Raw genomic sequence first — 27713 nt, 5'->3', positions numbered from 1 at the left:
AGAGTCTTTTTAGCACCAAATTCTCTCTTTGTATTTCCCTGCTGAGTTGTGGTGGAAGTATAGTAACAAAAGAGGGACTTAGGCACTAAAAAGACTGTACTGTTGGAATGTATCTTTAGATAAATATGTAAGTACATGTTAGCACAGGAGGACTTAAATGTATCACTTAAATGTAAGTGCATTATGAAAGGATCTTCTAATGGTCAGTATGAACAGGAAGAATAATTACAGCAAGAAAAAACAGTTTCAGTGTTCATTTGGGTAACTGACTGCTGTTTGACGACACACTTGGAAAATGGTAAACCTGTCTTTTATGTAAAGCCATAACGTTACAAGGCCTTCTTCCTGTTACCCAATAGCGCCACTCACAGACAGTTTGACGACAGTGCAGCTTGTGATCCAACAACAAACTAACTTCAGCATGTTTATGTGGTTGTTAGCCACAGTTGGGTAAAGGGTCAGTTTCATTATATAGCTGCGTTACTGTCAACATTTTACCGACTGCTGGCAAACAGAAGAGTGACTAAGTCCTTTGTGGAAATTATTACTCATTTATTTATACATCCTAGAAAATCAACAAACAAACAAACAGACTTAGCTTACGTTGCGTTTAGCTTGCGTAAAACTACATTTCCCACTACAGACCGGGGCCAAGCGTGTTTTTGTAGGAAGTGTCCGTGTTAAAGCATTAGCGAGTCATCCGGTTGCAGTAGGATGGCAGTACTTGTCGTTCTAGGATGGCGACGGAAATTTTCGCGAAGATCCGCCTTACTCTGCCCTGACTGGCTGAGCCTGATATTCTAACCCTGACCCCGACCAATGTTTCTTCAAAGATCACAGGGGTTTAATTCATTCTTTTATAAACAATTTTATATGGAGAATAAAACGCACTATATAAAAAGTCACAACTGGTAAGAACTAAATAAGCTGCTGTGAATGTGAAGATGCCGTACGTGTATTTATTTTCTTTATGTACATGAGCTATTTTTTCCCCATTTTTACTTGTCTAGGTATGTATTTCATATATTGACAATATATCCGTGTTGTTTTGAATCTTTTTTTTTGTTTTGAGGAATGCAAAAATCACTAGAAATTATATTGTATTTACTATTACAAATAAAGTTCAAGAACCCCCCCCAACTCTGACCAATCAGAGGCAGAGGAAGGCGGGTCATTCCGTCGCCGTCCTAGAAAAGACATTTGCATCCGGTAGGTTGAGGAGTGGAGGATTGAGCTTGGACGACAGCAAGCCTTCAGTAGCAAACACCAGTGTTACATCAATGCACAGACGTAGGCGCCTCTGTTGGCTGCTTATGGACGAAACTGTGACTGAATGAAACCGAAAGAGACTCAACTTATACCAGGTGAGAGGACAGGAGGAGAAAGAGGAGGCGCTGCTGTTAAAGCTACCAGACCTTGAGTACCAGCGAGACATGCTAGCCCCCGACAGGCAATGTAATAAAGCGTATTAGCTAACTGTCCAGAAGCGCCATTGTGCATTTTTCATATTTCTGCCATGTTTGTGTTGACAGATATTTGCTGTGCTCGGAGGCTAACCTTGCACCAACGTTGTTGTTGTTGTTGTTGTTGTTGTTGCTGCTGTTGTTGAAGTGAAACAGAGCAGTCGTTGTCTTGTCTGCTCCCCTCCCCTCCCCTCTGTCTCTGTCCCTATCCAGTCCACAGGGTTACACATTTACAGGCTCCAAACTTCACTGCTGGATTATCCAGGTGGTGGGAGTTTTTAAAAGTCTGGTCAATTACAAAAGAATGTCCTTATTACACTAGTTGTAGTGTCATTTGACCAGTTTCTGCGATATCTGGCCTGCTCTAACACTCTGAAGTATACAATGGCAGTAAACACCAATATTCCTCATCAGTGGAGATAGTATTTCATCATCCATATGAAGAACTTCTTCAACAACTTTGACATAACCACCTCCACACTGTTCATAACTCCAAAAACAGTAGAGCTTCAGCTAAAGATTGTTTTCATCTTTGATCATTTTGTTGGTTAATCGATTGGTGTGTGGCCCAGAAAATGTTGATCACTGTTCACTCAAAGCCCAAGATTACATGCTTAAATGGCTTACCTTATCCACAACCCAAAGATGGTCCATTTAATGTCACAGAGGACTAAAGAAACCAGAAAATATGAACAATTAAGAAGCTGGAAGCAGAGAATTTGGACATTTTCTTCTTCAAAAATAACTTAAAGCGATTAATTGATTATCAAAATAGTTGGCAATTACTTGACTGTTGATCGAGTAATCGGTTAAGCGATTAATCATTGCAACTCTTAAAGACAGCCAAAAGAAGCAAACATAAACATTCAGTATTTTTTAAATACATAGATTTCATCATCCACCTCACACTATCCAAATAAGCAGGGTATACAAATGATGTTTATAGCCTTGCAGGTGAAAATGAAACTGAAAAATTAGACCCACCGGCAGTGTAGTCTTTCAGAAGCAGTGTCTTTGTTATTCTACAGTTTTTAGTTTAACCACTTACTATCAAAGAAATAGCCTGTGTGTTTGTGGTCACTATTCAAACTGTTACAGCTAATATTTTTCTATAATATACACTGAGAACACCTTTTTGCCCATAGTCATCTAGCATTAAATTTACATTAAATTTCCAAGGGTCTAAAGGTACAGGGTGCTGCAGTGTAGTTGCCTGAGCTAAATGTGGCAGTTGTTGCAAAATATCTTAATGTGTGTCACTGTTTCTCTACGCAGCCCTCGGTCCTAGCTTGTATAGACTGCTGCACCTCCTTCTGCTGGGCCATGAACAAGCAGCCAAGCAAGGAGAGCCTGAAGGACAAGGTGAAGGGGATCTTTGGGCTCGGACCCCCACGTCCGCCGAGCAAACAAACTGACGCCAAACCATCTGAGTTTATTATTACAACTGACATCATCAAGGTGTGCCAAAGAGACCGTCTCAGACCCAAACTTACCATGCTTATTTTACTTTTTTTCCCATTTTGCTTTGGCTTGTGTCATGGCCTTAATTCTTTTTCATTTTTTTTTTTATTCAGGAGCTCCACCCGGACTGTGGTCTGAGCAACCGAGTTCGCATGATGAACCACGTCTGTGATCTTGCAAAAACGAAGAAATTTGAGGAGGTGAGTCAGCTGGTGATGTGATATTGGTGACACAATGATACATGCAGTCATCTGAGTGTGTGTTAACGTTTGTGTGTGTGTGTGTGTGTGTGTGTGTGTGTGTGTGTGTGTTTTTCAGCACGCAGTGGAGGCAGTATGGAAAGCTGTGGAGGACATGCTGACTCCAGAACAGCCACCTGAGGCCAGGCACGCTGTCCTGCAGCTGCTCAGAGCCATAATACAGGGACAGGTAGGCACACATGACACACACAGTGAAACAAATACAAAATTTGTGTGCAGCTCCTTTAATCAGAATATTAACTGTTTACGTGAAGGGTGAGCGGCTCGGCCCTCTGAGAGCCTACTTCTTCAAGGTGATCAGAGACTACCAACCTTGCAACGAGGACCTCTCTGATCGGCTGGAAGTCTTCAAGGCCTTAACTGAGAACGGGAAGGACATCACCTATCTAGAAGAGGACATAGGTAAAACTTCAAATCATGCAGTACAGGGTCATTGTCTGATTTACCAGCAGGATCCTTTTTTTGTTTATGAATTGAAATCCAGATTAAACAGTTAAGTAATCACTGTTGCATTTGTTTGGTTCAGCATGTGACAGAGGTTCCTCTTTGTTGATTTACTTTGTCTATCTGCTACCTGAGGCACAGATCATTTTATTGACTGGTAACATTTTTTTTCCCCCTGTGCTCTCTCTATTTGTCTCCTCTTCCTCAGCACGCTTTGTCCTCCTGTGGATGGACATAGGTCTCACTTCTGACTTTCTCCACGTACTTGTAAATCTGGTGAAGTTCAACAGCTGCTACCTGGACCAGAACGTTTCCATCATGGTCCAGTAAGTCTAACATTCTTGTGGAATGCGATTTTTTTTTTTGCTTGTTCTGATTATTCATGTTGTGTTTTTTTTCTGCAGAAAAATCTGTCTCCTGTGCAATAGAACAACATCTTCAACGGATATTGAGGTGGGTATTTGTTTATACATCAATGTGAAGCCTGCAGATATTGTATTTTAAAACGATTAACATGTTTTGTGAGACAGGTTCATTGTATTTTACATCTGCATAAATATAATCATTAGCAAAACATCAATAATAATTTTTAAAATATTCAGCACCAGTAATGCAGCATTTCCTCAATCTGCTGCAGCAGTATATGTGATATGTGTGTGATGGACTCTCTGCTTTGTGTTTGATGTTTCCAGGTGGCTTTACAAGTACTGGATGCAGTGGTTTGCTACAACTGCCTGCCCTCAGACTCTCTGACTGTGTTTATCATAACACTTTGTCGTACTGTAAACGTCAAGGAGTTTTGTGAATCCTGCTGGAAGGTAAGAGCGTACACACACACACACACACACACACACACACACACACACACACACACACACCTCTTTTCCTTTTATCTGAAGTCTCTGATTTAAAGGGGCATAATTCATCATGTCTCCTCTGATCTTCTCTCCTCTGTTGCTTGTTGCTCTTCCCCTTTTGTGTTGCGTGCTGCTGTCTGCCTCTCCAGCTCATGAGGAAGGTGTTAGGGACTCACCTCGGCCACAGTGCTATTTACACCATGTGCCGCATAATGGAAGAGAGGTATTGCCCATCAATGATGCAGCTGAAGCATATTTCTGACCCTTTTGTACATCGCTCAGTGTATATGATTTCAGAGAAGGCGTTTTTGTCATAAATTAATATGTTTGCATATGTTTTAGTATGTATGAATGTGCTTGCTTCACTTTATGATATGTACTCTATGTGTGTTGAGTGTGCATGCGCTGGTGGGTTTATGTGCGTCTGCCTAACTGCCTGCACTCTTCACCAGAGTCTACATGGAGGATGCACCCTTGTTGAGAGGAGCAGTGTTCTTTGTTGGGATGGCGCTGTGGGGCGCACACAGACTCCCCGCCCTCAAAAACACACCTACGCTTGTTCTGCCATCTTTCTATAAGGTAACACATGCATACAGTCTGGCACTGATATTAAACTTGAATACATAATTAAGGTGTATCAGTGATATTACAATGACACAAAGGTATACTTGAGAGGGGGGTTAGTGAGATTTTATTTTACAGATCTTCAAATTTTATATTAATTTTCTAGAATTTTTTTGCGTAATTTAAAGGTGCATTAAAGTGTAATTTGTAAGTATCCACTCATTAAAATTGGGTCCATATGTAATTGATAATTTGCAAAAACTCTTAATAAATTTGACCCATAACTGTTCTTTTAACATGAAGCACTTACTTTAAGTCAAACTACATAATAGAATATGAAGCTGTTTCTTTTAAGTCTATAACAACAGTATATCTTTTAAATCACCAAATTACATAACTCTTTCAAAGACATGTCCTAAGAATGAAAATTGTCTTTTAGGAAATAATTGAATATAATCTTGAAATTTTGTAGGAAATTGAGGGATCTGTAAAATAAAGTATTACCAAAGTCACTAAAAAATTGTCATTCAGAATCATTTATAAATGTGAAGTTCTTAATAATACATGTACAACTTCTTCAGATGTTCCGTCCAGATTTTGCTCTGTCACTTCTCGCTACAATGTGTATTTACATGCATGCCCAAGTGCTGAGTACATGGCGAGTGTGTGGCATAGGCTGGGTCCAATTAAAAATGTTATATTGAGCATGATGCAGTGTTAATACATCAGTTGCTGTGCCTTCCTGGGATGTGAGGCCCCACAAGAGCTTGGACTGATAAATAACACATGAATGTCTAAATAGAGGGCAGCTTAGAGGAATGACACTGTACTTAAATAATATAAATGCATTAAATCAGTTGTCATCACTGTGCCGTCTGCTCTCTTCCACCCAGGCTATGTCGTGTGCCAATGAAGTGGTGTCATATGAAATCGTGCTCTCCATCACCAGACTAATAAAAAAGTATGGCAAAGAGCTGCAGGTGGTCACCTGGGATATTCTGCTGGGCATCATAGAGCGACTGCTGCAGCAGATCCAGGTACACACACATACCTCCATCCATCCAAACAAACAAACAGTGCATGGTCAGAGCCATTTCTTATTTGAACAAGTGGCTTGTCTCATCTGTCTTCACAGACAATAGGCAGTGCAGAGTTGAAGGCCATCGTCTATGAGCTGTTGACGACAGTGGAGGAACTGTATGAGCAGAACGGTTACCATGGCTCCACAGAGAAGTTTTTCAGTCTGGTGGAGAAATGCGCTGATAAGAGACCGGTTAGTTCTTTTGAATGTTTGTCTGTCTGTCTGTTCCACTCATTCTCTTCATTTGGTCCTCTTATACTCTGCAGCTTCTAATCTTGCTCTTGTTTGTGGGTGCTTGTATGGGACAGGATGCGTCAGTGCTGACCCTCATCTCATACAGGGCCCAGTCGATCCAGCCTGCCAAGGACGGCTGGATTCAGAGCCTTTACCGTCTCATGGAGAAATTCTTCAGGTAGGATGAGCACAGCTGATCATATCTCACCTCTCAGTGACAGGTTTCAGTGTTCTTTGTGTCCCTCTCTCTAATTATCACTTCAGTCTCTGTCTTGTCCCATCTCTGCCGCGTGGTAATTTTTTCTGTCCCTCTTTTTGTTATCTCGCTGTCTCTCTGAAAGGAACGAGACTCGCAGTGTGATAAGGATCAAAGTGCTTCATATCCTGTCCTTCGTTCTCAGTACCAACCGACAGCTCTATGAGGTCTGTATGCTTACACACACAAGACATGTCTCCACATGGGCTGCTAGCTTGATACTGGATTACCAGTCTCTGTCTGTAAAATGTTTACTTAACTTTACATATGTTTTGCTGCTGTGCATTGATGTGCTGCGTTTGAAATTTAACTGAATGCGATACAAATGAGTGTCAGCGACAAAATCAGTTTGATTGATTTTCTATTGGAGCGAGCAATTCGGCACAGTTTTGAGCTGAACTTTAGTCTCCCTGTTTCTGTTTACCTCCTGCTGCTCATGTTGAAAGCGCAGCATGAACGAGGAACAGCAAATTCATTCAGTCGAAATGAGGAGTTATCCCTATGATACCTCCTCATTTAACTACAAAAACCCAAATCTGGCAGCAGCTGTTTCTGGTTAATTTGCTCATCTTTTACTTGAGTGATTATGTCTCTCGTCGGATCTTGAGTGCACAGTCTTGTTTTTTCTGTCCACCTATTCCAGGACGAGCTGATTGAAATGGTAGTGATTCCCCAGCTCAGTGGGATTGCTGAAGACCGGGACCTGGCGGTCAGAAAACAGGCCACCCAGCTACTGGTGGATCTCGCTGAGGGCTGCAACACACATCACTTCACCAGCCTGCTGGACATTATTGAGCGGGTACACACACCTGCACACACAAACACACACACACGCATCTCTGTGTCTTGCATTTACTCTCACTATGTCCTTTTGTTTTTGTCGATTATAGCTGTAATGTGAGAATTTCTGTCGCCAGGTGGCCAGCCGCTCTCTGGTGTGTTCAGGGCCCTTGGAGGTTTCTGAGAGGGACCTCACAGCAGAGTCTCCTATGGAGGACGTTAGGACTGCTATACTGGGACTACTGGAAATCCTTCAGGTACACACAAGTAGATATTGAGCCTGGATTCACAAAACAACATCAAAATTAAGGTTAACTGTTTGTTAAAAAAAAGAATAAACATGAATTTAATTATCTGCATTCAGTTTATCTTCCTTCCTTGATTCAAATATAGCAAAAGGTTCTCCCACACATTTCAAAACACCAGATTTTAGCTTCCCAAATGATTGACAGGCCATATAAAACACCAATCAACAATAGGCTACATGTAAATATAAACAGGAAGTTAATGATGTTTCCTGATGCCGTTTAAATTAGCGATCTGTGTAAACAAAGCAGGAAGGATGACATATCAGCTATTTAATTTTTTTATTTTAAGTTATAAAAAATGGCAAGAAAAACAAATGTGAGTTTAGCAGAAATACAAGTAATTGAATCTTATACAACCTGTTTGATGATAAACCTCCATCGTTTTTCCCTCCTGTCAGAGCAAACTCTACAGCCTGCCAGCCAGCCATGCCAGTCGTGTTTATGAGTTGCTTATCAGCCACTTGCAGCTCCACTACAAGAACAAGTACTGTTCAGCCATCTCTTCCGGCATTAGACTCCAGGTACGGGTGATTCATACGTCTGTGGGTATTTCTATATCTCTAACTGCATCTGTAATTTACTCGCCTGTTAACTTCTTTTCCTTTGAACTTTCTCTCTTTCCTTCAGGTGTTTGACTTCTTCCTGATGATGCGAGCAGACTCCCTTCACCGTCTCGGGGTGCCTAACAAAGACGGGGCCATGAGGTTCAGCCCTTACTGCTACTGTGACACAGGGTGAGGCTGCACACATGCCATTCTGCAACTGGTTGCCTTATTAGAATACAGTCAGCTTAATGATAAAAAAGCTGTTTTTTGTTTTAGGGAACCAGAGAAGCGAGTCAGTGAGAAGAAGCCGACAGGTTCCACATCTCCTCCGGCTGGCAGCACAGCTCCCCCTGCCGCTCCTCCCCCCTCTACACGCTCAGCCTACCTGCCCTACTCTCCTGCCTTCAGTGTTCTCCTGCAGTGCCTCAAAATGGTACACACAAATATACACACACATACGCACACATAAATATGATTGTATCCAACTCACAGACAAGATAAGTGGCATGCACGGAGCAACAATGTCTGCATAGAAATTATGTCTGCTCCCTCCTGTGGAGTAAATAACTGAGTATAGCCAATGCTCCGGTGTTTATTCTCTCATGTAGCAAATAACTTTGCACAGAACATGTACTCTTGCAGCAGATGATAACAGTGAAGTCCCTGCTGTTTAAAGATGTCTGACCACCACATCTGCAACCACATTATTCAGTACACAATTTGTATCTCTCTCACAGGAGACTGATTGGAAGGTGCTGAAGCTGGTTCTCGACAAGCTGCCGTGGACGCTGCAGTACAAAGTGCTGCTGCTCACCTCGCCGTGCAGCTTGGATCAGCTCTGCTCTACGCTCTGCTGCATGGTACTGCATATTTATATACACATGCAACCTAACTGTGTACCAATACCTTCAAATTCACTTCTTTACATACCACCAAATGTGACCCGGTGTTGCTAATTTCTTTGTCTGTGTGTAGGTGACGGATCGGCTGATCTCAGAGCGCTTGAAGAAGACCCCAGAGGGGTTTTCACGAACTGATGTTCAGCTGGCGGTGGTTCCTGTCCTCACAGCAATCACCTCCTACCACAACTACCTGGAGCAGTCAAGACAGGTACAAACCGATCTGCAGAGAGAAGTAATGGTAGCATCTTGTGTTACGGGTTTACTACAGCTCCTGAATGGAGTTGTACGCCACACACTCCTCACATACATAAAGACTGTCACTTCCACACAATTCCATTATTTTATTTCCTTCCCCCTCTGCAGAGAGAGCTGGTTCAGTGCCTCGAGACCGGCCTCATTTACCGCTGTGCCAAGCAGTGTGTGGTGGCCCTCACAATGTGCACAGTGGAGATGCCTGACATCATGATCAAGCTCCTTCCCGCTCTCATTGTCAAGCTTACCCACATCTCTGCAACTGTTGCCATGGCATCTCCAATGCTTGAGTTCCTCTCAAGTGAGTCCCAGAAGCTCTTCTATAAAATTTCTTCAGTTCTCCTCTTAATTTTTTTAACCATTGTTGAGTATTCAAGGTCAGTTAGTTGTGTCAATGTTTTCTGTCATGGATGCAGCACAAACTGAGAAGGTTTCTGGCTGTTCTGTGCTTTCTTATACTCTTTTATAGCTCTGGTGCGCCTGCCTCATCTGTATGCCAACTTTGTAGCTGAGCAGTATGTTAGTGTGTTTGCCATCTCACTACCCTACACTAACCCTTCCAAGTAAGTACACACACACACACACACACAAACACATGTGCAGTCTCAGATGCATGGACACACTTGGACCTCTTTGCTTCTTTTATTCTCTTCAGGTTCAACCAGTACATTGTGTCACTGGCCCACCATGTGATCGCCATGTGGTTCATACGCTGCAGACTCCCCTTCCGCAAGGACTTTGTTCAATACATCACAAAGGTATGTGTGTGTCTGATTGTCCTCCTACCTGTAGTGATTCTTATTCGTTGGTGCTAGTGACAGCCAGTGATGTAGGCAATATGTTTTTTTTAAGTTGTCCATCCGTCCATAAATCACATTGAATGTGATATCTTAGGAACGCTTTGAGGGAATTTCTTTAAATTTGGCACAAACGTCCACTCAGACTCAAGGATGAACTTATTAGAATTTGGTGGTCAAAGGTCAAAGGTCACTGTGATCTCACAAAACATGTTTTTAGCCATAACTCAAGAATTGAAATTCTATTTATGACGAAGTTTCACACAAATCTCTAATAGGATAAATGATGACATTTTCAATCCAAAAGGTCAAAGATCAATGTGACATAATAATATTCTGCAAAAACACCTTTCTTGCCATTATTCAATTCCATAACTGCAAACTTCAACTAGTTGGTGAAGTCATACTTTTTTTATGAGTTGAAATTTTAATCAGCACTCTAAATCAGAAAAAATACTGTCTTAAAACTTCTTCAATTTCTCACCCAAACACATTAAGAAGAGGGGTCAACCAAAATGCATCTATAAATACAAATAATTTATCATGAATACAGAGAGATCCAAAAAGAACAGTACAATACTGAGAGAAAGAACAAAAGCTTAACTCCCACTTGGAAATAAATGTTCTTTCATCCTATTGCCTAGGACTTTAATGAAGAAAATGCCACAGTTGAGAAATGTTTTTTGCCCTATTACATTCTGTATTCTTTCTATGTGGCAACTTTTCCACCTCGGTAACACAGTCCTTTATAATGAGTTTCAGTTTCTGAGAATATTTTGCCGTCCATGCATCATTAGATAATGTCTTAGTAGTTTGACATTTTGGCAGATAGTCTTGTTTGCTTTCTTTCTGAGAGTTAGATAAGGAGATTGATATCATTATCATGTTTGAGAATGGTATCCATCTTCTCAGATAACCCCTGGCAAGAAAGCAAATTAATGTATTTCCCAAAACGGTTCCTTTATATTTTCTGTAACAAAGGCAGTAACAGTAACCATTAAATGTTTTAATTGTATGTGCTTTTGACAGATTTGAGATTTTCTGCAGATGCTGTATTTCTATGCTCTTACATGCATGTTTTTGTCTTTAGGGTTTGCGTTCCAATGCGCTGCTGCCATTCGATGACGGTCACGAGCAAAGTTCATTTCGCGCCCGCAGCACCAGCCTTAATGAAAGGCCCAAGAGGTAAATTATACACACATGTACCGAAGCAAGCGCTGACATAGCAACGCAGCAGCACCACACACTGTCCATATGGCCATTGTTGTGTGAAGAGGGCTGGGGTTGCCAAGGTAACAGGGGACTCAGCATGACTGGTATTGTGGCGTGATGGTTGCAGTGACTCTGCTCAGGTTGCCATGGTGATCATTAGTTCATTTTATTTATTGTTTATGCTTTTTACATTTTGAAATTTGTTCTTTTTCTTTTTTTTATTCAAATCCCTTTCATATTTAAGACTTACGGGGTGGACAAAATAACATGAACACCTGTATAATATGACGTAATCATTCTAAGTTTGTAGGGTTTATAATGTAACATTTGTATTAGCATCCCATCAGATTGCGCTGTTTTATCCTCATGTTTGTGTTACTGTGTCCACCACTTGTAGTTTATACAAGCACATACACAGTGGTGGCATGTTGAAAGACCTGCTTTCACATCTCGCCATTTGACTGTTTATAACAACAATAAGTGCAGACTTCACATGTGCAAATATACACTGCCTTTCACACAGAGGTGTAAGGAAGCTTTTCTCAACAAGGCGCCATTCTCATCTGTACATGGTGTAAATGTTTGTCGGTTGTCGTGTCCTAATCGTCCTAACGCGGTATGATTTAAAAACGTTAGAAGTAACTCACTAAAACACTTGTTAAAGCTGAGAATCGGTAGATTTACTGGCTGTGATGTGCAGTTTTTCTTCCAACTGAAAAGGGGATGTAGAAGAAGATATTTAGCTGGTCTCCTATTGTTCTGTTGTTTTAACTGAGGCAGAGATCTTAATGAAAACTGCTTGGAAACACCAGTGTGGATACATGCTGCTTTCACACAAAAACAGCTTAGTGTGGACATAGTCTTAATCTCCAGCTAGTTGAACCAATATTTCCATCGCATATTTCAAAGACCCAAAACAATTAGTCACCGAAAAGAAGAAAAGTCACCAATATTGTTTGAGACCAAGCATAACTCTTCAGAAGAAACTTTGCCTCCCCTCATTATTTTTTGGCTTTTTTGCTCTCAGATCGGAGCTTTTTTTATTAAATTTCCTTCTCCTCCTCTAACAGAAGGCGCAGCCTCTTTGTTTACGCTAGTTTTTATTTCTACTAGCGAACTTTCCTGGGTTGCCACACTTTCTGGTTAACCTCCAAAAACCTCATAACACCTTTGCTGCCCCAGTAGTAACACAGCACCTCTGCTAACATCAGTTTCCACTGATGCTCCATTTCAGCCATGTTCACCCATATTGTGTAATCAATCATCCAGTTATCTGCCTGTGTGCTGCTCATTGCCCACTGTGGTGTTGGAGTGCTGTGTGTCTTGAATAGATCCAAGATATATTCAAGTTTAAATTTGTGACCAAATGCATATTATTTCCACACTCAGCCTTTGGTCACAAATGCTTCCATCTACTTTTCTATAATGTTTTTTGCTTGAGAATATGATGACGTTAAAACAATGTTAAGGTTTAATTTTGGCATTTCCAAAAACCCAATTTACCATTTACCTAAATCCAAATCTGTTGGACTACAAGTGCAATATGTAGCTTTGTCAAACCTTAATTTGCTCCTTTGGAATATATAGTGCAGACTTGTGGTGCTCCAACCCTCAGATTTAACCCAGCATTTCATTTTTAAGTTGGATCTGTTTTGTTTTTTTGTGTCAAAGCTTCCATTTGATCAGGCCTGTGCTGAGTCCATCTCTACTATTTTACTTCTCCTATACTAGTCCTTGGCTTCACTATGTACCTGCTGTGTGAAATAATCTTTATTTTGTTGCTCTCCTGAATACTTTCTGTGTGTTATTTTCTTTTCTGAGTAGCAGAAGCTGTTTTACCCTTTGCTGTAGCTTGTCTGTTTTTCTTTTAGTTGATATTTATCCTCTTTTCTTACTCCGCTCTCCTGTAATCTGATTCATAGTGTTCACTGCTGTTAATTTTCACCTTGTTTTGTTTTTCTTTCAATTCTTCATTCGACCCCCTGCCCCTGCCGCTGGTTGCTGCATTGTGGTTGTGGTTTTGGGGGGTGGTCGTGTCATCCTGGATTCTTCCTACATTGCTCCTTGCCCCTCCCTCCTCCTGTGACCTCTGCCCTGTGACTTTATGCCCTGTTCTCTGTACCCCCGCCCTCCCTTCCCCCCTTCATGGCGTGTGCCGCTTGGTCACCTGCTCATGTTGCTCTGGTGCGACATTCCTGTTGTCTCCTGGTATACCTCCACACACCACATTCCTGCCCTACACTCCCAAACCACCACCACTACCCTCATGATGGCTCACCCCCTTACTACCCACTGCCACTGTAACCTCGACGTGGGGCCCATTCCCCTCGCCCGTTGCCATGGTACTCATCACAACCCAGTCTGCGAGCAGCAAAAGTGGCGAAGGCGGCGGCGGCGGTAGCCAATAGCAGCAGCTCTCCAGTTAAAGAGCTGAGGGACCTGTCAGCCATGGACGCTTTCCGTTCCCGCAGCATCAGCGTCTCCGAACACGCGGTCCGCAGGTTAGAAATGAGCCTTCTGGGTAATCAAACAAAAACCAACAACAATCCAAACACTTCCTTGGTTGCTTCCTCCATGGTATGGTTGATGGGGGTCTAGGGTCATTGTCATGCGGGGCCGTTGGGCGGGCGTTGGGTGGTTGGTTGCCAGGGACTCCTGGAGCAGGGTGGTGCATGCTGGAGGAAGGTTTGTGTGTCGACCTTTTTTGGTTTGTTTTGGGCTGCGATCATACACGTGCTGTTTTTTTTTTAGATAATTGTTTTCTTTAGGATTTTCTTTTGCATGCAGTGTTTTACAGACGACATCGGAAAACATCTCGATCCGTGTCGATGTTTTTCTGTTTGATTTTTGCTCTAACTTTTCTAATTTTTCCTTTTGGTTTGACTTTATTTTGGGTTGTGCTTTAGTTTTGTTTTGCTGGGTGTTACGCTGACTGGTTTTAATTGGCTTAAACTAAACAAAATGGAGGGCAGGAGTAACTGGTGAGAAGCATGCGTATCCAATCGGATGGGATCTTATCCTGATTGACAACAAGTGCAACACAACTCTCCCTCCCTTCTCCTGGTGGGAGGGCACCTCTGCATCCTCGTCCAATGATGGGGCTAACAGCAACACAACAGCTTTGTTTGCCTGCTTGACATATTCTTTTTTTTTTGTTGTTTTGCTTCACTCACAAACACACACTGTGCTGCTATGACCATGGCAATCTCTTAATGGGATTTTAGGATTAGCCGGGCTAATGTGAACTTTTCAGTTTGATTAAAGACTAAAACAATTATCTCCACATAAACACACACTACACACTCATTCTCTCTCTCTCTCTCTCTCTGCGCCTTACGCATCTACATACCTTTATGCTTATCTCTGCTAGGCTGACCTGCTCAACTGACTGACCAAAGTATGATCTAACATTGCAGTTGTCACACGTGCTTACTCTTGAATATGTCATACTACTCATGCTCTACAGGTGGCAGTAAAAGTCTAGCACTTGTAACATAATGTAATGGTTGAATACAACAATATAATGTATTCAATTGCAGATGGAAAATGGAACTTTAAGAGACATAACAACTGCAGTGTAGATCTATTTAACCTGCTTTAACCGCTTAATGGCTGCAAATCTCCTATTGCCTCAACAGCTGGTTTTCTTTTGACTTTTGAATGTTATCATCTGATGTGACAAGTTAGATTGAAGTCTGTCTCCTGGTGGACACGCTCAGACAACATGACCATGGTTAAAGCTTTCAGACTTTACAGTGACATATTGTCATTAATGAAACTCTGTGAGAAATGACCCTGAACACAAGTATTTGTATCGGGCTTTTTTGTTCAGCTAAACTTGTGTTGTGCTGATCATAAATCATCACTGACAGTCGTAACGGCACTTTAAAAAAAAAAGCAAAACGTAGTCCTGCTTGAATTCTAATATATGGCATAAAATTCTGCTTTGGTTCGGTTTGTGTAAAAGCGGCAGAATAAAATATAATAGATAGTGAAGTGATAAATGATATCTGGAAGCAGTAAACAGTGTTTGATGGTCATGTTTTTTGGAGTGCGTGTCCACTAGACGTTGAAGTGAAAGATACATGATTGTCAGAAGAACGGTGAGTATAAAAATGTGTTGAATACTTTATTCACACGCTGGGACTTGGTCTGAGTGAAAGGCTTCTGCCTGTTCTAAAGAATCATTTTCTAACTATATACATAGATTTCCACAAATAAAACTTTTGATTTGCATTTGCAAGCAAACCTGAATTGGATTTTATCTTATCAGTGTAGTCTTTGTCATGACAGTCTTTTGACCTTGACAATATTCATCCTCTAGGTGCATTCTTGTCAGAGAGCTCGCCCCCGCCAGTATTTTCTATTGAGCTATTATAGTGTGTTATATAACTGGAGATAGTCTGACTCATGTAAAACTACGACTGTTATCCATGTTAACTTTACTTAGGAGAGATGTTATTATTGTATTACTGGTTTTTATATTTGTTTCTTGATTTCACTCTCCTTTGTTTTTCTTTTTATTATTGTCTCAGGACGAGACATGATAACAGTCTGCCTGCCTTGAATACTTCCCACTGTGAAGTACTGAGATGTCTCTGTTAGGCTCAGTCATTCTCAGAGTGTTGTTGTAAATCGCTCATTTTAAGTGTGTTTACTTCAGCCGTGAGCAGCTAGCCAGCGTGGCCTTCGTGTTCACTGAGGGTGGCAGAATTTACTCCTGTGTCTCTCCAGTCCTCACTGAGACTAATGTTAACATCTTTAATGTGCTTTTAACCTGATTTGCCTGTAGAGCATAGAGTAATGGTTGTTGTGGATACAGAGAAGTGCTGCTCACTCTACAGTGAATACTAATAAAGTGATTTGGCTTCAGTTGAGTCACATTCGGCTCTACCTGCTGGGTTTTCCGCAGTCCTGTGGCTTCCAGAGCAACAAATCATGTTACACCGTAGGGCCCTTCAGGGTCCTACAGAGAGCTTATTTACATGTAGTCAGTAGGTGAGTTGTTCATTTTTAACAGGTGGATGACCCAGTGGGAGGGTTAGGGTTAACCCTAGGACTGCAGGATTATCATGTATCCAAATTCTTGATTTAATTGCAATTATATTTTTAATTTAATAGAACTGCTATTAGGTTAAATACATATTCTGTGCAGGCCTATGCTTTTACTGGATATGGACAATAAGCATTTTAAGCTTATTTCTCAAAATACCCCCAAGTCTTGACAATATGAGCTGCTACTTAACCATAGCTTGGTGCAGTCATGGTTAATCTCCTCAGTCAAATTATCTGCACCACTTCCAGGTTACACCAAGCATCTGTATTATAACTATACCTACAGCCATTTCTCCTTCTAAAATACAGAGATGACTTGGTTTGGTGGTATAGTTTCAGCAGCACAAACACTATTGAATGAGATATTAGGAATATTGTAGGAATAATACCGGCAGCAGTGTGTCTCTATGATCCTCTTGCTCTTCCACGACCGCACGTTGCTACTTTCTCACTTTGATCATGAAGGTGACACTACTGTGTAAAGTATATAGGCTACAATATAGTATAGAATTGAGTATTTATTGTATATACTGTAGTTTAGAGAATAGTATATATCCAAGATGAAATTGACAGATCGGACTGTGATAAAAATCTGCTACTTCAGCACCATGGACAGTGTCATGGATTTATTAATACACAGCAGAGTCAGGCTACTGATATTTCAGAGCTACAGTTGGGCCAATAGATTCTAACATGCACAAAGCTCAGTCAGATAAAGTATCAATGATTCAGGCATACTAGACTAACATATTCAACTTAACAACCCCTGTGCCCCTGCACCCTCTCTGCTACTAGGGGATGGAGAGGAAGGATGTCAGGTTAACAAGGGGGATGTGTTTTAGTCACTTTGCTAACAAGGAGGTAGCATCCTTATCCTCAATCAAATCATCTACTGCACACAGGGAAATAATGATAATGATAATGAGGCTGCTCATACCATGTCCCAGCGTGTTTCTGTGTTGTTGTGTGCTTTAGAAAATTGAATTGTCAGTTTGTGAGCTTGTTTATATACACGTGTGATCCCATGTGTGTGTGTAAATGCTGTACTGCATGTGATAAACGCAGAAATATGAACTTAGTATGTTAACGTGATATATTTTTTTCTGCATTTCTCTCTGTATCTGTATAACAGAGCTTGCATGTCCCTTGTGTGCACTCATCACATGTTAAGATATATCTGGAGCCTGTGTGCCCTCCTCTCGCTCCTCATCCACCCTCGCTGCTTTTTAACCTTCTTCCCGTTTCTTCCTGTAGGATGCACACATCAACCACCACCTGCAGCCTGGGCTCTGCTGATGAAAACGCGGTGACTCAGGCTGATGAGGGGCTGAAGACCGTCCACTTGGAGCTCACTGAGACCTGTCTGGACATGATGGCACGATATGTGTTTTCCAACTTCTCAGCGCTGCCCAAGAGGTTGACAAAGACTCGTTTTTTTTGGTCATGGATGTGTGCTTGGGTGGTATTTGGTACTTGATTGAAGTCATGCTTTTGATCTCTGATTGTCCTCGCAGGTCTCCAATCGCAGAATTTCTGTTGGCAGGAGGTCGCAGTATGACCTGGCTGGTGGGCAACAAGCTAGTGACTATAACGACCAGCGGAGGGGTTAGAACGCAAGCTCTGCTGGGCCTGGACATGGCTGATCGGCTTGGAGGAGGAGGAGAAATGACGAGGTGATGCACACTCACACAGAGAACATGAATCCAACAAAACCTCAGTTTTTTTGTTGTTTTTTTCGTTATGTATCTTTCCTGTCCCCGCAGGTCAGATCCATCACTACACACCCGAATAACCAAAGAGGCTCCAGCCAAATTGGAGTCACAGTCAAGTCAGCAGCACAACAGAGCCACACGCATACGGGTCCGCTCCATGTCAGGTAATAAATATTCAAATATTCTTTGCCTCAGGACTTATATATCCCATGATACACCAGCCTCTCTCCCTCATTATTTTGGACAAAAATATGGTTTTGGTATAGAAAGAAACTTTGTAATGTTGCAGGAGAAAACATACATATTTTTTCTATCATAATAATCACCAAAAAGTATCACAATTTGGCTGTGGCTGTTTTACCTAAATCCATAAAAAAAAATATAAATAAATAAATAAAAGAACAGCCTTTGAGAAGAAGGTACAGTGAGTTGTACAGTCAAGCTGTTTTGAATTGAGAATCAGGCAGCTTTTATCCTCCACAGTTTTGCAGCCATTCTCTTATCTCACTGCAGTCTTGTTGAAATAAGGCCTGAAATATGTTATGTGCTTTTAGATTAGTGGCATTATTTATCATTATTCTAGTATATTAAAAGCAAGATAGGATGCAAAATTACACTTCTTTGCTTTGATCCTCCTTGCATTAATGTTTGTCTGTTCTGTACATCCTTTGTGTCGGTGGATCTGCATGACATAAGCGAACATAATGAGATGACGCTGTCTGTATGTTATGCAAGTTTGTATTTTAATGATGTCATTCTTTTTGACCAATTAAATCAGTCTGACTAAACGTGTTTGCCTGCTTTTCTCCTGCATAGTACATTGCATGTTATGAATTCTGTGTTTGATGTTTTATTTTGTGATTTATCAATTAAATATTATCTAAAAATTCAATCGGATGAGTCATAAACGAGCCGGTTGATTCAAACTTTGATTGAATGTAATGTGAGCGATGTCAGGAGAAGAATCTGCCACATAATGATAATGATGACCTTCCTCTTTCTGTCTTACTTTATATTCCAGGTGGTCACGCTCTACGTGCTGGTCCTGCCCAGAGTCTCAGCCCGCTAGTTTCCCCCTCCGAGAGTGAGTTAGCTGCTCCGCTGTCTCCCTCCTCGGGTCCCACCCTGGATGGCCTGGGTCCTCCCTCCTCCACCTCTGCCACCCCATCTGCTCCCCCACCTCTCAAAGACAACCCCAGTCTGGCTGAGTTTGTCCCCATGCTCACTCAAGGCTGGGCAGAGATCTTCATTCGAAGACCGTCTGGTATGCACACCACACATAACACAACAAGCAGATGAATACCAAGTCAATGCAGGTTACTTTGTTATTCATCCAACAGACGCCTGTGTGTTTGATGCCTGTCTGGTGTTATAATTCTTTTAATTATTGTTGATACAAGACCATACCAGTTAACTACAAATGAATTAACAAAACAACAGAACATTTTCTGAAGCATACCATATGCTGTTACATTGATTTTGAGCCTCTCAGGCAGGTTTTCATGAAGTTTCTACGAAGATGAACTCACAGGAACTTTCAACTTGCACCTGCAAGATTATTAATTGATAAGAGATTGAGATTTTTTAGAAGAAATGTTTAAATTCAAGACCTTCCTGGTAGATTTGGGAGTGCAAACCTGCTCTTTTTGTATTTGATGTATTTTGAAATCAATAAAACATTTCAAAATTAATGTTGAGTTTTTCAGCAGAGGAGTCACAAATGTTGGATGTCTGAGTTTGTTGGAAGACACCAGCAAGGGAAGGGTCTCAGCTTGCAAACACTGTACCACATAGAGATAATGACAGCATTTTCTTTTTTAGCATAGGCAACTTGATGTTCACCATGGTGAATCGCCCACCTCAAGTGTGTTTGATGTCTTTTCAATTTGATTTTCAAACCATACTGAACTAATGAGAGGATGCCTCGATGAAATTCTTTCAAAAACCTACAGTATACTTTGATATATTCAGCATTAATTTAAAGTAAACATACATACAAAGACTTGTTGTGGTCTGTTTACAGCCAATCAGCAGTCTAATGTGTGTGTCTAATTCTTGTATCTGTCTTGTTGTCTTTCTGTTTAACAGGCAACACGAGCTGGCTGATGTGTTTGGAGAACCCACCCAGTCCCTTCTCCTCTGAGCTCGGCAACATGCCGCTGCAGGAGCTCTCTACCGTCCTCATGGCGATGGAGGGAGTGAAGGAACCTCCTGCCCAGACAGCCAGCGCCCCGGCCAGCACTGCTGCCCCCGCACCAGCCCCCGTTTCCGAGCCCTTAACCCAAACACACAGCAGTGTCAGAGGGGAAGCACACCTGATCCAGCGCTCTAACACTGGTGAGTAACAGTCTGACAAGTCTGAGGAGAAAGATCAGAAAGGGTTAATTTAGATTGTAAGAAAAGTGAATAGTAAGATGAATATACACCACATCTAAAATACAGAGCAGAAAATCATAATAGAGTAATAAATCAGATGTTATGCACGACTGCATCCCTTGTGTCCGCATCACTGCCTGTCCTTGGTCTCCTTTAATGGACTGAGATAAGTGCTGATCTTCCCTGGCAAATTGCTTGTGAATACTTTATTTGAACCTGAAGGTGATCAATAAGCCAGCTTGAATTTGCTCAGGTCATTGATCATTAAAGATCACCACTTTGGCATGCTCTTGTTTTATGAGTCAGATGTCTTTTTTTTTTTTTCCTTTCCCAGAAGCCTCCTTTTCAGTGATGTTCTGAGCTTCGTGTTCATTTTCTTTCTTGTTGTGGGACTCGTCTCTCTTCAGTTATTCATCTCCAAGTTTCTCTTTATTTATCATCAGCTCATCTTTTCCATTTCATCTTCACCATTCTTTTTTTTTCTTATTGCTTTTGAGATTTTTTCCCCTTGTTCTGATTACTTTTGTTTTCATGTTTTTTTTCATCCTCACCACCATGCTGGTTTGTGATTTGCTGCGGTGTGTTATGTGGCGTCATGCGCCACCAACCTGTCCGCTGGTGTCCCGCCCTGCAGTGGGTGGCTCTCTCTGGTCTCTGGGTCTGGGCTCTGCCCCCCCAGGCCCTCCAGCCCCTGGCAGGTTGCACAGGAGCATTTCCTGGGCAGGTACCGTCTACCACATGTGTGCCCCGACATCTTCCCCCAAATCTTCCCCCTCTCCCTCCAGAAAACTTCTGGTGTAGTGTTTTTCTTCTCACTTGTACAATACAGCGGTCTGTCAGCACACACTGCTTTTCATCGTATCTAGAAGTTTGAAATGTTGGCAGAGTAAACTGCAAACTATCTCTTACTTGCTCTTTAAAGTATAAGATCAAAATACGGATATATTATTTCCCAACAAAATGTTTGGAAAGAATAGTTTGACATTTTGGGAAATCTACTTACTTGCTTTTTTAGGCAGAGTTAGATGATAATGAATAAGTGTATTTCTCAAAATGTCAAACTACTAGTCCTTTTAATTCAAAGTGAAAGATTTGTCCTTGTGTGTATTGCAGCTCTTTCCTGCACACTTGTCTCAGATAACTCAGTTGTGCAAAACACCTGCTGTTTTTCTTCCATAATTGTGCAAGTGAAGGAATTTAGTATTTCTGATTTACCCGCCAGTCTTCTATTAACATGGGAGGAAGGGAGTGAGAGAGGGAGGGTCCTCTACAGGTGAGAGTAGAAAGCGTGCCTGCCCTCGGATCAATCACTCCAATGACACCTAAGAAGACTTTTGACACCTTCCATGATTTGTTTGTTTCCTTCCTAATCATCTCGTGACCTCTAACTAATGTGTTTCTGAAATATAATCTAAGGTTGACCTTTTTAACCCATGACTCTCTGAAGTTGCCAACAGGAAAGCCCAGACCTCATCTAACTAATATGCTCTTCCCTGCCTTACTGTAGTAGACCAGTAGGGCGATGAAGAAACATTCAGAGCTGCAGTTTGGAGAGCCAACACTTGACTTTCAGAGTGTTGGCTTCTTTAAAGAGATCTGATTGCATTGGCTTCTTCATTTTCCTCAAGTGTCATTTGGGAGATACAGGACTGGAGGGGCTGGTCTGGGCTGCTGTTGGAGTAGCTGCAGTGTGATTGGGCCGAGATAACAACCAAGCTGGCCGCACAGATGCATGCGTCTTGATGGAAATCAAATAGATGAAGGAATGATGGATAGATGCTGCCTGCTGCATTGATCTGCCTGCGTTTCTTATTAAGTTTATAGGTTTGGTTTACTGCAGGTCATCATCTTAATGACTGTTTCTGTGTGTGAGTGTTTGCCTTTTTGATCAATGTGAACGCATCTGATTCTGTTTCATGTTGCTGTGATTTCTTTAGTTTAGTATGTACTCGACTAGAATTTAGATTTTAGAGAGAATGTGTGTGTGAGGTGTTGATGTCAATGTACCACTGACAGCTTGTTGTAGGACTTTTACACCTGGGTATGTGTTTGTGATTGTGTAACTAACAGTGGACAGTGTGTGAGGAGAGGGTGTTTTGGTTTGTGTTTTTGTGTATCCACCTAAAGTATAATCACCTGGTCGTTGCTGTGTCCTGCTATAGACTCCGTGGTGGTGCTAGAGGAGGGGTCAGGGGTCACCACAGCACACACCCCAACTGATTGGTTAGAGAATGACGAGTTTGAACCAATGCCATCTGATCCCATCTTCATGTCCACCGATAAATTCACGAAGACGCCGGCTCCTGGGACACTCAGCAGGGTCAGTAGAAAATAAAGCGGTATGCTCCTTTTTTAAAGTTATTCCTCTGTTGTTTTTTTAAAAATGGGCTCCTCTTATCTCTGTCCTCTAGTCCTCCTCCACCTCCAGTCAAGATGATGAAAAGTCTACTCTGGAGGAAGTGAGTGAGGGAGCCATTCCCATTGATCAGCCTACTGTGGGACCTTCCACACCAGGCAGCCAGGGGCCCGAGCTTCCATTCCAGACCCACACTCAGTCCCAAGGTCACGGACTCAACAAGTCCAGCTCCTCTCCAGAGCTCCAAACTTTACCTGAAGCCTTCTCCAAAGCTGCTACGGAGCCAGAGACTGCAGCAGGAGACGCACCACGGCCCAGAGCACCTTCAGAGGGCAAGCCGCAGCCGCAGCCTCAGCCTCAGCCTCAGCCACAACCACAGCTGCCTCATTTTGAGAAAGATAAGGTGGAGGGAAGTTTAGCAGGGGATGTGAATGGGCTTGGAGGACAGAGTCAAGCAGGTGAAGGCCCGGCTGTACAATCGTCTCAAAGTGGAGGAGCAAGAATGAGGTTGGAGTTTCCAGCAGCTGCGGCGCAGCCTGGACCCATTTCCCCCAGCGGAGGCCACCGCCCCCGGGGTCACACCATCTCAGTATCAGCCCCGTCCTCCAGGAGAGAGAGGAGGACAGAGAGGGACTCGTACCACAGTCGACCCGGACCCAGCAACACAGAGAAGATCTCTGGACTGAGTCCCAGGTACTACTGTAGCCTCTGTTGTTTGTTTGTGCCAAGAACACAAGTGACGCAATTTATAAACCCAAGTCAGTAAAGCCTGCCAGCAAAGATGATCTGGCAGGCAGTCATTTTTCTCAAAATTGGAAGATTAATAGAGATCATGAAATATTTAAAGAGAAGTTTCAGGTTTGTGCCTGAATAACACAGCTGAGGTTCATGACCTTCATTCTCCATTTTTAATCTCCATTTAACCGTGGCTAAGAAAACAATGTCATCACAAGGTCCATTTATTAGTTGTTTTGGAGTTTAAAATCATATTACATGAACTCCATCTCCGATCTAAAGCTCCAGAACAGCTATTAATGAACTTTGTGCTGTTGTTATTATCTTAACTGTATCTTTATTTAAAAAATAGGATATATGCAACCCCAAATGGGATGTAGTATATACTGTATGTAGTAGTATATTTGCTTACACCTTTAGTTTTTATACAATCTTAACTTTTATATTTATTGTATTTTTATACCATGTAGACATCTATGAATAGTTTAAATGTGGATTGTGAACTTTTTTTAAATTTTGTGCCTAACAATCTCCCCCCTCTCCTCTAGCTTTGTCTTTCTCCAGCTGTATCACTCTCCTTTCTTTGGGAATGAAGCCAACAAGCCACTGCTGTTGCCCAAAACCCAGGTTAGTAGCCCTCTCTGGTCTACTTGGAGTCTACTTCAGTGTGTCATGTACTGTGTTGTTTACAGTGTGTCTACTCTGCTGTAGGTGATTGATCGTGCTGTGAAGGTTCTGGACCAGATGCCTCCTTACGACACCCATAAGATCGGAGTGGTGTTTGTTGGAGCTGGTCAGGTGAGAACACATAAAACGTCAGCCCGAACAGCATTTATTGTTATTTAATCAAACATGTATTGCTGTCAAATCATTTCCACATTCTCTGACTCCACACTATCTTTCCGCCTTCCTCTCAAGGTTAACAACGAGGTCGCCATCCTGTCAAATGAGTACGGCTCAAACCGCTATGCCGCTTTCCTGACAGGCCTTGGCAAATTAATCCATCTGAAAGACTGCGACCCGGACCAGATCTTCCTCGGAGGCCTCGACCAGTACGGAGATGATGGAGAGTTCACTTACTGCTGGCATGACGACATCATGCAAGGTGAGTACGCGAGGGGAAAAGTGACATTTATGGTAATTGTAGTGTTAACTCTTTTCCTACCTGGTTTTTAATGAAATTGTATCTCTGCAGCTATTTTCCACATAGCAACACTAATGCCAAACAGGGAGAGCGACAAGGGCTGCTGCAACAAGAAGCGTCACATTGGCAATGATTTTGTCATGGTTGTGTACAATGACTCTGGGGAGGAATATAAACTGGGCACCATAAAGGTAAACGCACACAGACACATACATCCATCTGAATACATCCAAGAATCTGAAACCTGCAGTGTATGTTTTGTGGTTCAACTCCACAAATCTCTCGTCTTTTTCTCTCTATTAGGGTCAATTTAACTTTGTAGAAGTGATTATAAAACCACTGGATTATGAATGTAACCTCGTCACCCTACAGTGCCGCAAAGGTGAGATGATTTTGGTTTTTTGTCTCTTTTAGTGCTTTCAGAGTTTTGTTTAACTTTCATTGTTTAACTCTCTCTCCTGCTTTTTTTTTAGACCTTGAAGGGTTAGTAGACACAACTGTGGCAAAAATAGTTTCAGATCGCAACCTTCCACTCTTAGTCAGACAGATGGCTCTGCATGCAAATGTAAGTCTTCCCAGTACCGTATGTCTCCCTCTCACACCTGATAACATTTATTATACACCCTCTTACACACACACATACACACACATTTCACTCTTCTTTCTCTCTCCCCCAGATGGCCTCTTTAGTGCATCAGTACAGAGCCAACCCCTCTGATGCGTACGCCTCCAAGTGGCTCGCAAGATTACGACACATTAAGAGGATCAGGACCAGGGTGAGAAAATACACACAAACAAACATCTTTCACTTAATGATACTTTGAATGGCTTCTCATGAATTTCAATTATATACATATATATGCTGTCTTTCCCCACAGGCTCAGGAAGATATACAGTCTCGCTCAACTCCCGGCATCTCGCTGACCCAAGGACACACTCAGCAGAACAAGTCGTTTCAGCAGAACACTCCTGCGTCAAACCCAGAAACCTCTGGGCAGAGGAAAAGACTTGTATCAACAGTGGATGATTTCACTGATTTTGTTTGAATACACTTCTTAATCCTGGCAGACACACATGCACACACTCACACACACACACACACACACACACACACACACACACACACCTGCCTTAGAGCTGAGGTGAATTAAGTTTCACCTGTATGCGTGGAAGAATTCAGGATGAAGTTCACACACTGATTTTGACTTAAACTGATTGGGACTTTGTAATGGAAGACTTACGAGCTTAATGGATCATATTAAAGGCTTATTTTGTGAAGCATTGATCTGTGAACACGGTATATTCTGCATATTTTTTGAAAGATTTGAAATGCTGACACGTTGCACTTATAATATATAAGTATATTATTATAAAATCTAATCAAGACATTCAAGTGCATAAAAAATGACCATGAAAAAATGTGCATTTGTGCTCTTCTTTGTTCCCTAAAGAAAGAGAAAGAAGCCACCACTTATTAATGTTGTTTATGAGTTGAATAATATCAGTTGGCTGTGTCAACTGCATAAACCTGTAATACAAGGTAAGAGAATGATTACTTTACTTGTGATAATGTTTGACACCAAAACCATTTTATTATGCGCAGTTCAGCTGTCAAACTCTTTATTCGACTTTGTCAAGTGCAAAAGCATGAGAAGTGCTACAACTGCAAAATACACATATGAGATACAAAAAAAAAAAAAAGGAGCATAGACAAATATTTTCAAAGACAAATTCGTAACACCGTTTTCAAACTTAATGCACCAAACAACACGAAGAAACAGCTAGGAGACACAAAGGTGGGCTTTGGCACTTATCTGTTACTCACTGCACACACAGAGCAGGAATATGAAGGCCAATGGAGGCGGTAACTATTCAGCTTCCTGTAGTTTCTGGTTGAACCCCAAAATACATCAATAGCTTTGGCTGTAGTGCTTCAGTTCGACTGGAGGAATGTAAAAAATGCGGGGTTTACAACACCAGTGCTTGACCTATTCATGTGCCGTTGCAGCACATAAACAATACTGATCCTGAAAAGCAAAAATATATACACCATAAAGCACCAATATATACAGAAACGTACACACACGTGAAGCTGGGTCTTTGTCATTCTTTTTACGTGAGGTCCTGGAACTTGTGAGATTTAATTTACTGGGCAGGAAATAGGTGAATGCAGGTAATGGTCCAATTTAAACTAATTTAGGGCGTTAACATTTTGCTCTTTTCTTTCATATAATGTGATTAAAACGGGGCCAACACTTGCTGTAGAAACTTCCCAGTGTTTTGTCTGCAAGAAGACTGAAGCCAAAGTCCAAAACAGGCTGGGAGTCAATGATTGAACTGCAAATGATATGGATTGAAAAATACCTGTTAAGCTTCTACTTTTGGTTGTCTTAGCAGGTTTTGAGAAAAAGGTGGGTTCCCTGAGATCTGCCCACTGGACACAGGAAGTACGCATGTTGATCAAAATAACCAATAGAAAAACAAGAACGCTATTAAGAGCAGACGAGAGTACACGACACAACTGCGAGCTACTGCTTCCATACCTTGATAATACTTAGTAGAATGTTTCTATAATGTAGCTATTAAGAAGGAGGGGGGGGGGGGGGAAAGGAAATGAAAACTTGACACACGAGAGTTAAATATTGGCATTGGGTATCAGCTCCATTAGGGAATAAAGTGCTAAGTACAAAACAAATGAATTACTTGGCATGGTAAAACTCAGGATACATAAATGATGCGAAAGCTTTGGCAACGTTTATAGTCACGATACAGTATGAGTGAAGCTTTCTCTATTGGTTTTGATACCAAGCTTATTACTTCAGAAAACATGATGCCACACTTCATTAAAAAAAACAATCTACAAAAAAGTGCTTTTAAATCACAACCATATTGAACACAACAATAAAAAAAGACATTTAG

The 27713-nt window shown here is 41.7% G+C and overlaps 1 protein-coding gene across 3 annotated transcripts; it reads left to right on the top strand.

Annotated features, from left to right (window-relative positions):
• The first annotated feature begins 1229 nt into the window (after positions 1–1229).
• On the top strand, positions 1230–27387 carry tsc2 (TSC complex subunit 2). Of its 3 annotated transcripts, XM_053341107.1 has the most exons (42): positions 1230–1364; positions 2739–2921; positions 3038–3124; positions 3243–3353; positions 3439–3586; positions 3837–3954; positions 4033–4081; positions 4321–4446; positions 4635–4708; positions 4938–5064; positions 5943–6086; positions 6185–6322; positions 6439–6542; positions 6706–6787; positions 7264–7419; positions 7538–7657; positions 8107–8229; positions 8336–8442; positions 8530–8686; positions 8991–9113; positions 9229–9363; positions 9519–9708; positions 9877–9970; positions 10063–10165; positions 11295–11389; positions 13777–13917; positions 17726–17887; positions 17986–18144; positions 18235–18347; positions 19205–19447; positions 20272–20520; positions 21194–21283; positions 22722–22879; positions 22971–23608; positions 24199–24277; positions 24362–24448; positions 24569–24755; positions 24846–24985; positions 25098–25176; positions 25268–25359; positions 25472–25570; positions 25673–27387. In XM_053341107.1, exons 2-42 carry the CDS (start codon positions 2787–2789, stop codon positions 25838–25840), a joined length of 5730 nt encoding a protein of 1909 aa, XP_053197082.1. In that variant the 5' UTR covers positions 1230–1364; positions 2739–2786; the 3' UTR covers positions 25841–27387. The 3 variants fall into 3 exon arrangements, with proteins under 3 accessions (XP_053197082.1, XP_053197068.1, XP_053197075.1); XM_053341093.1 differs by lacking the exon at positions 21194–21283; XM_053341100.1 differs by lacking the exons at positions 13777–13917; positions 21194–21283.
• Positions 27388–27713: the final 326 nt, after the last annotated feature.

The sequence above is a fragment of the Scomber japonicus genome, chromosome 2, assembly GCF_027409825.1.
Source record: "Scomber japonicus isolate fScoJap1 chromosome 2, fScoJap1.pri, whole genome shotgun sequence".
Taxonomy (NCBI): Eukaryota; Metazoa; Chordata; class Actinopteri; order Scombriformes; family Scombridae; genus Scomber; species Scomber japonicus.
This window is presented reverse-complemented; position numbering and strand designations above follow the sequence as displayed.

What these genes read in the sequence shown, in the direction of transcription:
- tsc2 (XM_053341107.1), top strand. Translation starts at nt 2,787, where the DNA reads ATGAACAAGCAGCCAAGCAAGGAGAGCCTGAAGGACAAGGTGAAGGGG. An exon ending in CTATCTAGAAGAGGACATAG is followed by an intron (nt 3,587 to 3,836) that starts GTAAAACTTCAA and finishes CCTCTTCCTCAG; the next exon opens with CACGCTTTGTCCTCCTGTGG. An exon ending in GACTACTGGAAATCCTTCAG is followed by an intron (nt 7,658 to 8,106) that starts GTACACACAAGT and finishes CCCTCCTGTCAG; the next exon opens with AGCAAACTCTACAGCCTGCC.